General features: G+C 41.2%; 1 protein-coding gene across 7 annotated transcripts in view; it reads right to left on the bottom strand.

The window, feature by feature from the left end:
- Window positions 1–465: 465 nt before the first annotated feature.
- rbfox2 (RNA binding fox-1 homolog 2) overlaps window positions 466–11,901 on the bottom strand; it is a 38,205-nt gene continuing 26,769 nt past the window's right edge. For 5 of the 7 annotated variants that reach the window (XM_047341900.1, XM_047341901.1, XM_047341899.1 and 2 more), the window contains 7 exons: window positions 9,534–9,621; window positions 9,147–9,203; window positions 8,392–8,548; window positions 7,690–7,735; window positions 4,630–4,721; window positions 4,204–4,276; window positions 466–3,618 (listed from right to left, as the gene is read on the bottom strand). In XM_047341900.1, the coding sequence (XP_047197856.1) occupies window positions 3,574–3,618; window positions 4,204–4,276; window positions 4,630–4,721; window positions 7,690–7,735; window positions 8,392–8,548; window positions 9,147–9,203; window positions 9,534–9,621 (558 nt within the window). In that variant the 3' untranslated portion in view covers window positions 466–3,573. Of the gene's footprint in view, window positions 3,619–4,203; window positions 4,277–4,629; window positions 4,722–7,224; window positions 7,262–7,689; window positions 7,736–8,391; window positions 8,549–9,146; window positions 9,204–9,533; window positions 9,622–11,901 lie in introns of those variants that run through there. The other 2 variants (XM_047341902.1, XR_007034690.1) reach the window with 2 other exon arrangements.

The following is an 11,901-nucleotide window of genomic DNA, read 5'->3' as shown; positions in this document are numbered from 1 at the left end:
ATTTATCAGGTGACCTGATAACTTTACCAGGGTGACACTAGGTCAGTAATGTTTCTCATTTCCACTGGCCAAGTGGCCAACTAAATCATTTGCAGGGTTGAAAAACAATTACTTTGACTTAACCTAAGTGAACTAGTGCAGGAACTGTAGCAGGAGCATGGGAGCTGTGGTCAAAACAAAAAACGGTTAACATTGAGACATCAAGAGTTCCAGATCCCAAAATGTGAGGGTCTGGAAATTTTCCTGATGACCGCTAAAAGTTTTAAAGTCTCTTAGATCAGAGATTGCCAAAAAACAGGCGAAAGACGACGGGCAGACAAGAGATTGCTTGCGCTCTTTATTGTTTAACGTAAAGTCAAAAGTAGTTTTCAGCACTAACCTCTCTACATGTGAGAATCTGAAAAAATATGCTCCCCAATTTTATGAAATAAATACAACACCAAAAGAAGAGAACCTGGAAACTGGTTCACAACAAAACATTTTTATATAAAACATTTTATATAGACATTCAATAACAAAAAAACATAATGGCAGTCAAGGTGGGGATATAGACATGACAGAGGAAGAGGACTGGTCATTGAAACCATAACAACTATGAAGAATGGCCACATAGTTTTACTATAATACAGTGGCAATAAAACCACAACAGGAAAATGATCTTTGTGCGGCAGCCATTTTGTTTGTCAGCAGGACTTCTTCACTGTACTGTTGTGTCGAACTAGCTTCGAACCGCTAGCTGCCTGTCACTCTCCACAGAGTTTATGGGTAAAGAACACAACTGGGCTCGGCTGCTCAGGAGTCAAATATGAAAGACAAGATTCATGCAAAACTTTTTTGTTTTTTTTTAAACTTGACAAGACTCACTCATGCTGGTTTGTCCATGCCTACAGGGGCTCCAAAAGTCTGACTGTGTAACACTTCTCAAGCTGGGACCCAGAACGTGCTAGGGACTGTTGGGTAGCATCTTTGGCTAGGTTCTTTTTTTTTTTCTTAGTCCAGAGCACATTCTATATCAATGGAGATATTTTTTTAAAGAAATGTTAACTTAAAAAATTCCAACAGCAGCACATTTGATAGAAAAAGCAACTTATTGACCTGCAGGTTTTTCCATAAGTGTAAAAAAGCGTTTTCCTTTTTTACCATTTTGGAATATTGAAGGACCAGTGTGTGGGATTTGGATGTATTGACATTTAAATTTAATATAACATAATATTCATAATTATGTTTTCATTCGTGTATAATCACCTCAAACCTTCATTCATGATTTTGTTACCTTAAAATGAGCCCTTCATATCTACACATAGTGTGTCCTCTTTCACTGAACCCACCACATTGCACCGCCATGTTTCTACAGTAGCCCAGAGTGGCCAAACCAATTCCTGGCTCGAGAGAGGGCCTTTCACCTATAAACTCTACCTGAAGGCCACCATAGGTTCTGCTCAACGTTTTGAAATACAGGGGTGACAGGAGGGGTTGCAATGAACAACCTCACCACTAGATGTCACTAAATCTTACACACTGGCTCTTTAACCTGCATATGGCCGCAGACAACACTTTCAAGCATTTTACTGGAAATCTTAAAATAAAATCTGGAGCGACCACAATGGTCCAACTGACAGATTTTACCACTGAAATGTAAGGATCTTGCATTACAAAAATGTATATTTAAAAAAACTGAAAAAGAAAGGAAAGCAGTTGGTTTTTACCAAAGTGCTACAGGCCTATTTCTTCCAAATATCTCAGTCACCTGCAAAATATGGACATGGAAAGAAAAAAAACCAGCCTTTCCTGCATATTTTGAAATATAATTAAATGTCATGCTAGCAAAATCCTATAATCAACCAAAAGCAAAACAAAAACAAACTCAAACACCAGCCCAGATTGACTGAATATTTAACTAAGAGGAGGAAATAAGGTGTGGTAGTGTTACAAGCATACCTGAAGTCTGTCACTACTCAGGTACACTCTCAGCTCAAGGCCTTGCAACTTACTGAAGAACAATTAAAGATATAAAAAATGAAAAGATGAAAGAAAGCAAATAAAGACAGCAATAGGATTATGATAACAATAATAAAGATTATATATTTATACATACGGCAGAAAAATGTGCTTCCTACAAATCTTTGGAACAAAAACAAAAGCCAAAATAACAGCCACATTTTGGAAATACAACAGTATAGAAATATGCACAATAGTAAGGTGTTTTGCATTTAAATATTTTCTATTCACTTGCCGGCAGAATCTCTCTCTTGCTCAGTACTTGTCGCTGGCAGCGTCGCGAACACAACTACCAACTAAAGTAGGTTTCAGGAAGACTCATTCAATGTTGGACTCTGCTCTAGAAAAGTAAGAGCGTGAAGGGAAATATCCAAATAATAAATCTCAACAAATGCTCAAACCCCAGGGTTTTGGATGGATGATGGATTTAGTCTAAAAAAAACAACAGCTAAACGAGCAAATGTTTTTTCTTTTCAGTTTAGTGTTACACTTCCTGTAGTGTTGAGTTGTGGCTGCAAACAGAGCGTAGTGAAATCCTGTGAATGAAAAGGATGAAGTGAGACTATAGTTGTGTCATGTTGACCAAAGGTGGAATATTACTTTAATAGAGGCTCATTTTCTGATTTCACTCTAATCTACATGTCTCATAACAGCAGTGGCTGCTGTGTGTCTGAGTCAAACAAAAATAATGCTTTAGTAAGAAGAATAATTACAATAATAATAATAATAATTTGGTAACTTTTTTTCTCTAAACTAATTGCATATCATAATATTTTTTTTAAAGTTTAAAGGTTCACCATTTCCACATACTAAGAAAACTCGAGGTAAGGAACAGCTTTGATAACCTTCCCTCCTTCCGCTTTCGGACGTGATCTCTGTAGCATTATAAATATTCGCATCATCTCTGCATGCCGCCATCTTTCAACTCTCCCTCCTACCAGAACACAACAAGTAAGGAAATCCTCTCTCGTTACTTTCCGCCCACGTTAAAGAGAACTCATCAGTGGGTGTTTTATTGTTATAGTGACTCATCATTTTGCTTAGAAATCTGTGTTTGGATGCTCGGTCGCTGCTCCTCCCTCCTTCCTACTGCTCCAACATTTTGTGGACGCCTCGCTCTCGTGCTTCCCTCTCCTTAAATGTCGAGCGTGTGCAGGCCTCAGTGCTCGGCCTGTTCGCCTTACATGGTCGACGGCTGTTTAAATGTCAGTTATCCACATACAGCCTTTGGAAGAACGCCTGGGCTCCATCTCGAGTCTTGTGCTGCTGAGTGCGGAGGGAATAAGAAGGGGACTATAATACAGCCGTGCAATAGGGAAGGTGGCCAAGTCTTTTTTTTTCATCTTTTTTTCTTTTATGTAAAGGCCATCCATCAGTCTTTAATACAGCATTCCTCTATTTCTGTAGTAGCATATATAAGAAAACGTGGGACCGCTCTGGGGTGGGATCTGAAATTTCTTTGCTGTGGTTGGTTCCACGCTTTAAAACTGGGTGTAGTCCACCTCCACGACAACAGAGGGAGCTCTTTTAGAGTAATTCAATGGAAGAAAGGAGCTCCTGGGAAATGTAGTGTCCTTAGTAAGGGGCAAATCTACTGTAGCCTCCCCTGTACAGTGTGGCCTGAGAAAAAAGGAAAAGAAAAACAATTGGTGAATAAAATCATTGACTTACATTTAAAATGACGTCATTAATTAAGCATCTTGGTCACATTGATCCGCTGATGGCCCGAGGACAAATATCACCCAAAGCTTCATCATATTATATGGGCTAAGTGCACATTTTATTTTCAGTGCCAAAATCCTACATAGCCCTAGATTTGCTGGGTGACAATTTAGCCAACATGATTTTTTCATATTGTAGATTGTGACACAAGGCCTCTCTTCATAAGCCACCTTCAGGCCCCAGTCTAAGTTAAGTGTTGTCCCAGAGCTGGTGCATGTTTTGCTTAGTTTACAATCCAGCCTTGGTCATAGTGGTATACACACAAAAAAGCATTAAATGCATAGTAATTTGTGGCTAAAATGTTTTCAACAAATGTACAACTTTGGAGCCTCTTTTTTAAGTTTGAATAAATTTAAATCTTCGCTTTGCATCTTGCGGCTTGGTGCTACAGACATGGAAGGGAGCCGGAGCAATGTCAGTTATAAAAAAATATAGAATAATGTGAGCCTTATCCTTTAAATAGTAGAATATAAATAGACTTACCATGGCTCCAACACCATAGGCAGCTGGGGCGAGTGCAGCATGATAGGGGTCTGCCGTGTACACTCGTCCATAGCTGAGAGAAAACACAGACACATCAAGAATTATGCATCATATTGAATCTAAACCCATAAAAACTCATCTGTGTTCCTCAAAATAGCCCTCATGGTATAAATAAATCACCATGTGACCAAGGTTAAAAAGTTTATTTTAATAGGAGGTTTTTAAAAAAAAGAAAAATAAGCAATACATTTCTGTACAAAGCACAAAATAACTCCTCTTCTAGAATGTTAGGAAGGATGGAGGTCATGTTTAAAGCTCACTTCCTGGCTGGTGCTTTGTTTAGGCACCACATCTGTCTCAAGACCTAGTTCTGCAGGTGTTGTCCTGTCAGATCCGGCTCTGAGATGTACTGAACATCCCACTTACCTGTCACTGTAAGCTGCTGCTGCTGCGGCCGCCGCCGCCGCAGGTGTTGCTACCGCAGTTGGCTGGGCGTAACGATACGCTGCATAACCACCCTGTGAGGAGGCGATGAGGACAGACGGGGGGAAGAGGGCATTGTGTACAGTAGAGGAGAGAGAGATACAAATGAAAAGAGAGAGGTGGGAAGGGACAGAAAGAGGAGTAAATGCTTGTTAACAGAATCCTGTATTTCTTCTGCAGACTAACAGACTAGTAGTGAATCTAAAGGGTTACGTTGTGAGAAAAAATGCTGAGAAGAGAGCGGAAGATTAACAAGCAGTCAGCAAAACTGGCTAATCTGGTGCAGTCCAGCATTCACAAGGACGTAGCTCAGGCTCTGTGTGTCTCTCCCTCCATGACAAACCCGGGGAAGAAAATCTTCAGAATTTCTCCGTGTATTTTACTGTTTTAAATCTTTAATTAAGTTAATATTTTTTCCCACTGAGCGTTAGACATGGAGCGAGAGAGATTTCATACCCATAACTGTGCCCCGCCCCACTTCTCCTACCAAAAACCCACAGTTAAAGAAAGGGGAGGGGGCGGCAGGATGATCGTGTCATTATTTATGTTTGGATGAGCAGCTGATGAACAGACACAACAAAATAACTACAGGTGTAAGAAGACAGGTCAGCCAGTCAGATTAAAAAAAGGAAACACACACCTACACACACGCAGATACGCTCACGTGGCCAGTGACCAATCACTGATAGACATAGCATGCTATCCCAAACTCAGAACGTACAGTGTATTAGGGCAAAACATGTAACCTATTCATTAAAAAAGAATTAAAATGCAAAAAAACAAACACACACCGCCACATTCTACCCTAAAGAATCAGTCGCGCGACCATGTCCCCACATTCAGGACCACACAGTTGCTGCTATGGGAAGAAGGCTGGACTGGGGGAGAGAGAGGTGGGGGAGCGGGGGAGAGGAGGAAGGTAACGTGATGATAGAGAAGGAGATTTTACAGTACGTGATATAGATTATAGGACAGAAGAGGGAGAAATTGGAGAGGAAAGTGAGAGTAGGTAAAGAAAAATATGAAGGACAGAATGAACCGAGTCCCCATTCACACCTGGAACATGTCCTGGGATCAGATCTCACACTGCTCTGTATGCAAATAAGTATGTATGTCATTTCTCTTCACGAGGACCAAATGATGTCGTTTTGACCCAGTCGGACTTTGTTTGATGTCACTGTGTTGGTGTGCGTCAGTGAGAGAGGTGTCGGGAGGGGCTGAATGAATCTGCACCGCTGTGAAGAAGGATTTTACCAGTTTAAAAAAAAGTATTATTATGTGGTGATCAGCGTTGATATTGTGGTTACAAATAATCGTATGGGCATTGAGAGGAAAAGCACTTTAGATTCACTGTGAAACTGTAGCGGGTCCTAGGATGGCAGCTGAGTAGGCGGGCCTTAATATATGACCCAGGATGCATTTTGCGTTCACACAGCATAAAGAATGTGGCCACACGCGTCTCTGACCAGCTCCAAACCTGATCTGAGTGATCGGATCTCACGACGCATTGAGAACACATTTGGGTGGATTCAGACCTTCGCTCAGCTCTGGCCACTTGAGATCTGATCACTCAGGCCGGATGTAAATACCAGGTCTGAACGGGGTCAGAGTGAGAAGAAGTCAAAGAGAGAGCGACAGAAAGAGTGGGGTCTATAGAAAGAAAAGAAAAGGGTGGGAGGAAATAGGGAGGACTTGGGGGGGGGGGGGTCAGCCTTGTAAGTATGTCTGCATGCTGACACTGATTCAGTTAGCATGCCACAGGTGAAACAGATAGGGAGATTCCTGGAAGGGGTCGGAATTAACTGCTGATAGAATAAATCTTTTTTTCTCTTGCATCCCTCTGTCAACTGCATATTCTCAGCTTTTAGTGTCTTTATTCATGTCGTGATTATTTCATAGTCTTTTCACATGCTTTACGAATACATTATAGTACTTTTGAGTGTTCATGATATGATGTTTCTGTTTGCAAGATTTAGCATCTTAAAAGGGTATTGATGAAGATGAAGTGTAACAAAATCCTGCTTTTTAACCTTAATTCCCCAAAATTAAAGGTGTGTAATGAATTGGTCAAATAATATAATTTAATTTTAATTTGCCTCAAGAACTTCATGAATTCTGATGAATATGAGGCGATAACATAGAGGCCAATAGTTTTTTGTTTTCACACTGACGAGTAAGCGAGTGTTTAAAATTTGCATAATTATCTGCACCACACGACCACCAGTGCAGAGTCCTGTTAAAGAAAGTGACCCACTGTTCAAGTTCTGTCCTTCTCTGCATCCAATTTCTCTGGAAAATATAGATTCACTTCTCCTGACAAGATATTGCCAGTTTTATTTCATATGCTCTTTAGGATTCAAATCGAAACTTAATTATTTTCTCCCCCTTCCGCAACTCCACCCATGTCAGAATCCAGTGAGTTAGTAGAAGACAGAGAAGGCATTTCAATCTCAGATGGTCAATAATGTCTAGCAGCACGCAGTCATTGGAGACGAGGAGGATGCACACTGGCTCTCACACAGAGTGTGTAAACCCTACCTGGGGCAATCTGCCACTAATGTCCTGAAACACTAGTCTACAGAGAGAACAGAAACAGCTATTGTCAACCTGGTCACACACACACGCACATACAACACACCATTACACACTCAGACATGCTCATAATCACATTGGTTCAAACTAATTCACAAATGCACAGAGACAAACCCTTGAGGAGTCTACTCATGAATGAACACGTAGTTAAAGTGTGTTTGTGTTGGATTCTTTGTGTTTCTATATGTATTCGATGGACGGTGCATGCTGATGCAAAGTGAACACAACTTGAGAAATTAACGATTGGGTATATAAAACATAAAATGTGTCTCTTTGATAAATATGAACAGCCAAAAGTACACGTCTCTGGGTTTGGTCTGTGCTGTTTCACACTTGAAAACCCACAGGCAAGATGGGGGAAACATAGGTGAGGAGGTGAGGCAGTGGAGGGAGAGAGAGCGGTATACTTACATAGAGATCAGCCGCACCGTAAAAACCATCCTGATAGGCCATCACACTGAGAGAGAGAGAGAGAGAGAGACAAGAAAGGAAAGAAAAGAAGGAAAGAAAAGGAAAGAATATAGAGGAGTGGTGGTGGAATGTCGAAATGAACAAAAATAAATAATGGTGTGATGCGCCACCGTGTGGGCATTGCAGAAAACAACAAACGAGAGTGGCAATTGAGGGGGAGGGGGAGAGAGAGAGAGAGAGAGAGAGAGAGAGAGAGGTGAGAAAACGGTGCCGAACAGATTGTGAAAGAGAGAAGAGAAAGAGGAGTGAGATTATTACACACCGTGCAACATGCAAGACAAAAATACCACCTCGCTGTATACGAACACTCCGACTTCAGAGTGATACTACTGCTACTGAAGCCGGTGAGACTAACATCTCGTAAAAATACGGTTCGATCTGATTTGAATGCACTGAAAAGACGGCTACTTCAGAGGTACAAGGAAATGGTATTTCAGCTCAGCAAGCGATCAACATCATTATCTCATTGAAAATATCTCCAAACACACAGCATGCACAATTATAAATTACTGCTTTAACTAAGTGAACACATGCATTTAAGAAAGTATGTATAACATTACTTTTTAGTATCATTAGTGCTACTTTAGTTTGGGATGATGTTTGTGTGTGTGTGTGTGTGTGTGTGTGTGTGTGTGTGTCTACCCAGGATATGTAGGGATGGCAGGTTGTGGCACAGCTGCCCTGACTGCACTGTAGACGGGCCGGGCTCGACCCCGGAGATGAGCGCCTCGAAAGGTCGCCGCGTTGGAAGCAGCTGCTGCTGCTGCTGCTGCTGCTGCTGGGTATGGAAACCCTGGTACTGAATGAGGGAGAGAGAGAGAGAGAGAGAGAGAGAGAGTAGCTTCTATTATAATTTCTAATATTTAATTTATATTTTTCACCTCATCTCTGTTTAGTGCAGCGCCCGTTCTAATCCTGCCTGCTTGGAACTCAGCGGTTCATTTGGCCTGTGGTGATACTGGTTGCAGACTACTTTCTGAAAGTGAAAAAGTGACCTACAGGGATCGAGCCGTGACAAGCAAAGACCGGCTGAGGGACTCGGTCCATGGAACCCTGAAGCTGCCCCACAAAGAGTTGGTCACCTGATTATCAAAGTTTGGTGAAGCTCGACTCAGTCTGCAGAACCCAGAACTGGAGTTATCATGTGCTCAACGTTACTTGCATTGATGAGTCCCAGCAGCCACCACTGCTACAGAGTGCTGGTCGCCTGTTTATTCAAAGTTAATTCAGATTGAACGTATCACACTAAAGTCGACACTGCACTTCCTTGTGCCCTTAACACTACACATGCCATGTGTTAAACCAATAGGATGAACGGTTCTCAAGATATGGGAGCAACAAACAGACAGATTTCTGAAATTATTAATAAAAGATACAGATAACACACGTCGTCTCACCTGTATAGAGCTCAGGACTGTACATCGCTCCAACCATGGGACTCAACTTCCATCCAGCTGTAGTCAACACATACATGCAACACATGTTTGAAAAAATACTCAACAGGAAAATCACTCAAGCAGTTACACATTTTTACGACTTGTTTAAAATAATATAATAATCAATTTAACATGAGGACGCATGTTAAATCCTCATGATTATGAAATCCTGTTATTGATTTACAACAGTCTATTGGTCAAAGCATGATACTAGCAAATTGTAAAAAAAATTATTCCCGACATATTAACCATAAAATTTCTACATTAACTGTTTATATTGTGATATTTAAAATTGGTTGTATCCAAACTATCTGAACAGAAAAAGGACGTGTACACATAATGTAGTACCGTATGGAAGAGCAGCTAGGCCCTCTCCGTTCGAGTACGGCGTGGTCATCTTCTTGTTCGTCATCACTCTGGCTGTGGCGTTATTGACCTGGACACCAGAGGAAGTGGTCAGAGGCCAATTCAACCCACTTCATTAGAAACACAAGCATTGAGGAATGATCCAAATGATGCAGAGATCAATAACGTTTTAAGTTTGTGTTTTACTCTGAAGCTGAAAAGTGTAAATGATCAGAGTTTACATCATTTTCTTGTACGTGTGAGGCGTCATTATACTTATGAACAGTTTCTTATAGTTATGACGGAGGTTAATTCTGTTGATGAGCAGCGATGGTAATTGATGCATGCGCTTCTTTTGAAGGAGAAAGACATTGAAAACAAGGATCCTGGTGAGTAATCAGGCAGTTTTGCAGACAAACAATACAACCATTGGCACACGGAACAAAGAAAACAACAAAATATTCCAGAACAGATGCATTCAAAAAGAAATCCAAGACCATTATAGTGCTACCTTTAAAAAAATAAGGGAGGGAAAAAGAAGGTGAATTAAGCGGCAGATTCATCAGTTGAACACAATGCAAAAAACATCAATCCAAGAGTTCATACAAAAATTACGCACAGCCAATCAAGAGCGCATCACATCACCAGTGGTGAGCAAAACGAGCCAATCAGCAAGCATCAGATGCAGCAAGAGACCAATCAAAAAGAGGCTGGCAGCCTTCCCAATCCAATACACATCATACAGAAAGAGGAGGAAGGGCAGGGAGAGAGAACGACAGAGAAAAGACAGAAATATGGAGGGATGCAGGAGGTGGAGGAGGAGGGAGGAGGAGCCAGTCCACATGAAAAGACACAGAAAAAAACATGTACGTGATGGAGGAGAGAGAGACAGAGAGAGTGAATAATCCATCCAAATGTGCAATTCCTCTAATGAACAAACAGCAACAACAAGATGCAGCACACACACACACACGCACACACACACACACACGCACGCACAAAACACATCCGACAATTCGCCTACATTGGCTCTAACTGTACGTGAGCAACGATGGAGAAAGAGCGAATGGAGCCAGAACGAGTACAGAGAGAGAACAGTCGAGAGAGGATGGGGGATGCAAATATCATTCCTCAAAAGAAAAAAAAAAAGATTAAAAAATCAAATCAAACCGAGGTTGTGAAACACTGCCAAGCATTCTAGATCAGTGTCGCACACCGGGAAACAACCTTAAAGCACACAACCACCAACACACACCATCCAGAACCAAACTGATCGAAAAGGTAAAACAAAGACACCTCCTTACAGGGATGAGTGAAAAAATTAAAAAAAAGCTAATCTGTGGCTGGGTTTGCTTTGCTGGGGTTAATTTTCAGCTTTTTTCTTTCTTTCTTAAACGTCTCAAAAGCTACATATCAAATACAAAAAGTAGATGTGCCTGAAATCAGAGTGTATGCTTGCATCCTCTTGGGGCACAAACTATTCCTCCACATATGTGTTCTTTATTTTGAAAGTTTAAACTGAGCAGTGACACCTCTACAACTATCTACAGTCTACAACACAGTGGTACAGAAAGTCCTAATCGAGTGCTACAGCACATCACCATGTACACACGACTATTACCCTCTCTCCAGTAAAGCTAACATAGCACTCATGCTTTAGCATGCTGTCCCACTAAGGTGCAAAAAAATGCAGCTATTGGCTGACACATGACACAGAGAGATGACATAATACTACAGTATATGACGTCATACAGATGACGAGAAAGAGAGTAAACCATGCAGGATATACAGCTCTGGAATTAAATGCTCAATGCAGTTAGAGAGGTGATTGGAATGCATAAGAAGTGGTAGTCATAGTTGTTGCACTTGCAGATAGATGCAGTACATTCAGTTATACAAGTGGCCTTCATAATGCCATGCGGTCAATGGCTAATCTCGTAATCGTTTCATTCGCCACCTCCCCGATCAATCAATCAATCACAGGATTAGCCAATCGGGTTCTGTCAATCAATCGATCAATCAATCGGGCCCCCTGCACTGAAGGGAGTCTTTTATTTTGGGTGTTGGGTGCATTTTATTTCATTTGGACGGATGGGGTGGGGGGAGGGGTCATTCAAAGATGATGCCATGTGTACACAACTTACCGTTGCCAGGGAAACGGCGTGAGGACACGCGAGCAGTTACCGTGGAGACTGACAACAACAACAACATACAAAAATCATCAGGGAAATAGAGAAAATATATGTAAGAAAGAAATGATGAACCAAAAAGAAAAAAAAACAAAAACAAAACAAACAAAAATAAAACGAGGTAATGAAAGGCAACCCCCACCCTGTGGTAGAGAGGAAGTGATGTCACAGGTCACGTGTCA

The sequence above is a fragment of the Hippoglossus stenolepis genome, chromosome 2, assembly GCF_022539355.2.
Source record: "Hippoglossus stenolepis isolate QCI-W04-F060 chromosome 2, HSTE1.2, whole genome shotgun sequence".
Lineage (NCBI taxonomy): Eukaryota > Metazoa > Chordata > Actinopteri > Pleuronectiformes > Pleuronectidae > Hippoglossus > Hippoglossus stenolepis.
This window is presented reverse-complemented; position numbering and strand designations above follow the sequence as displayed.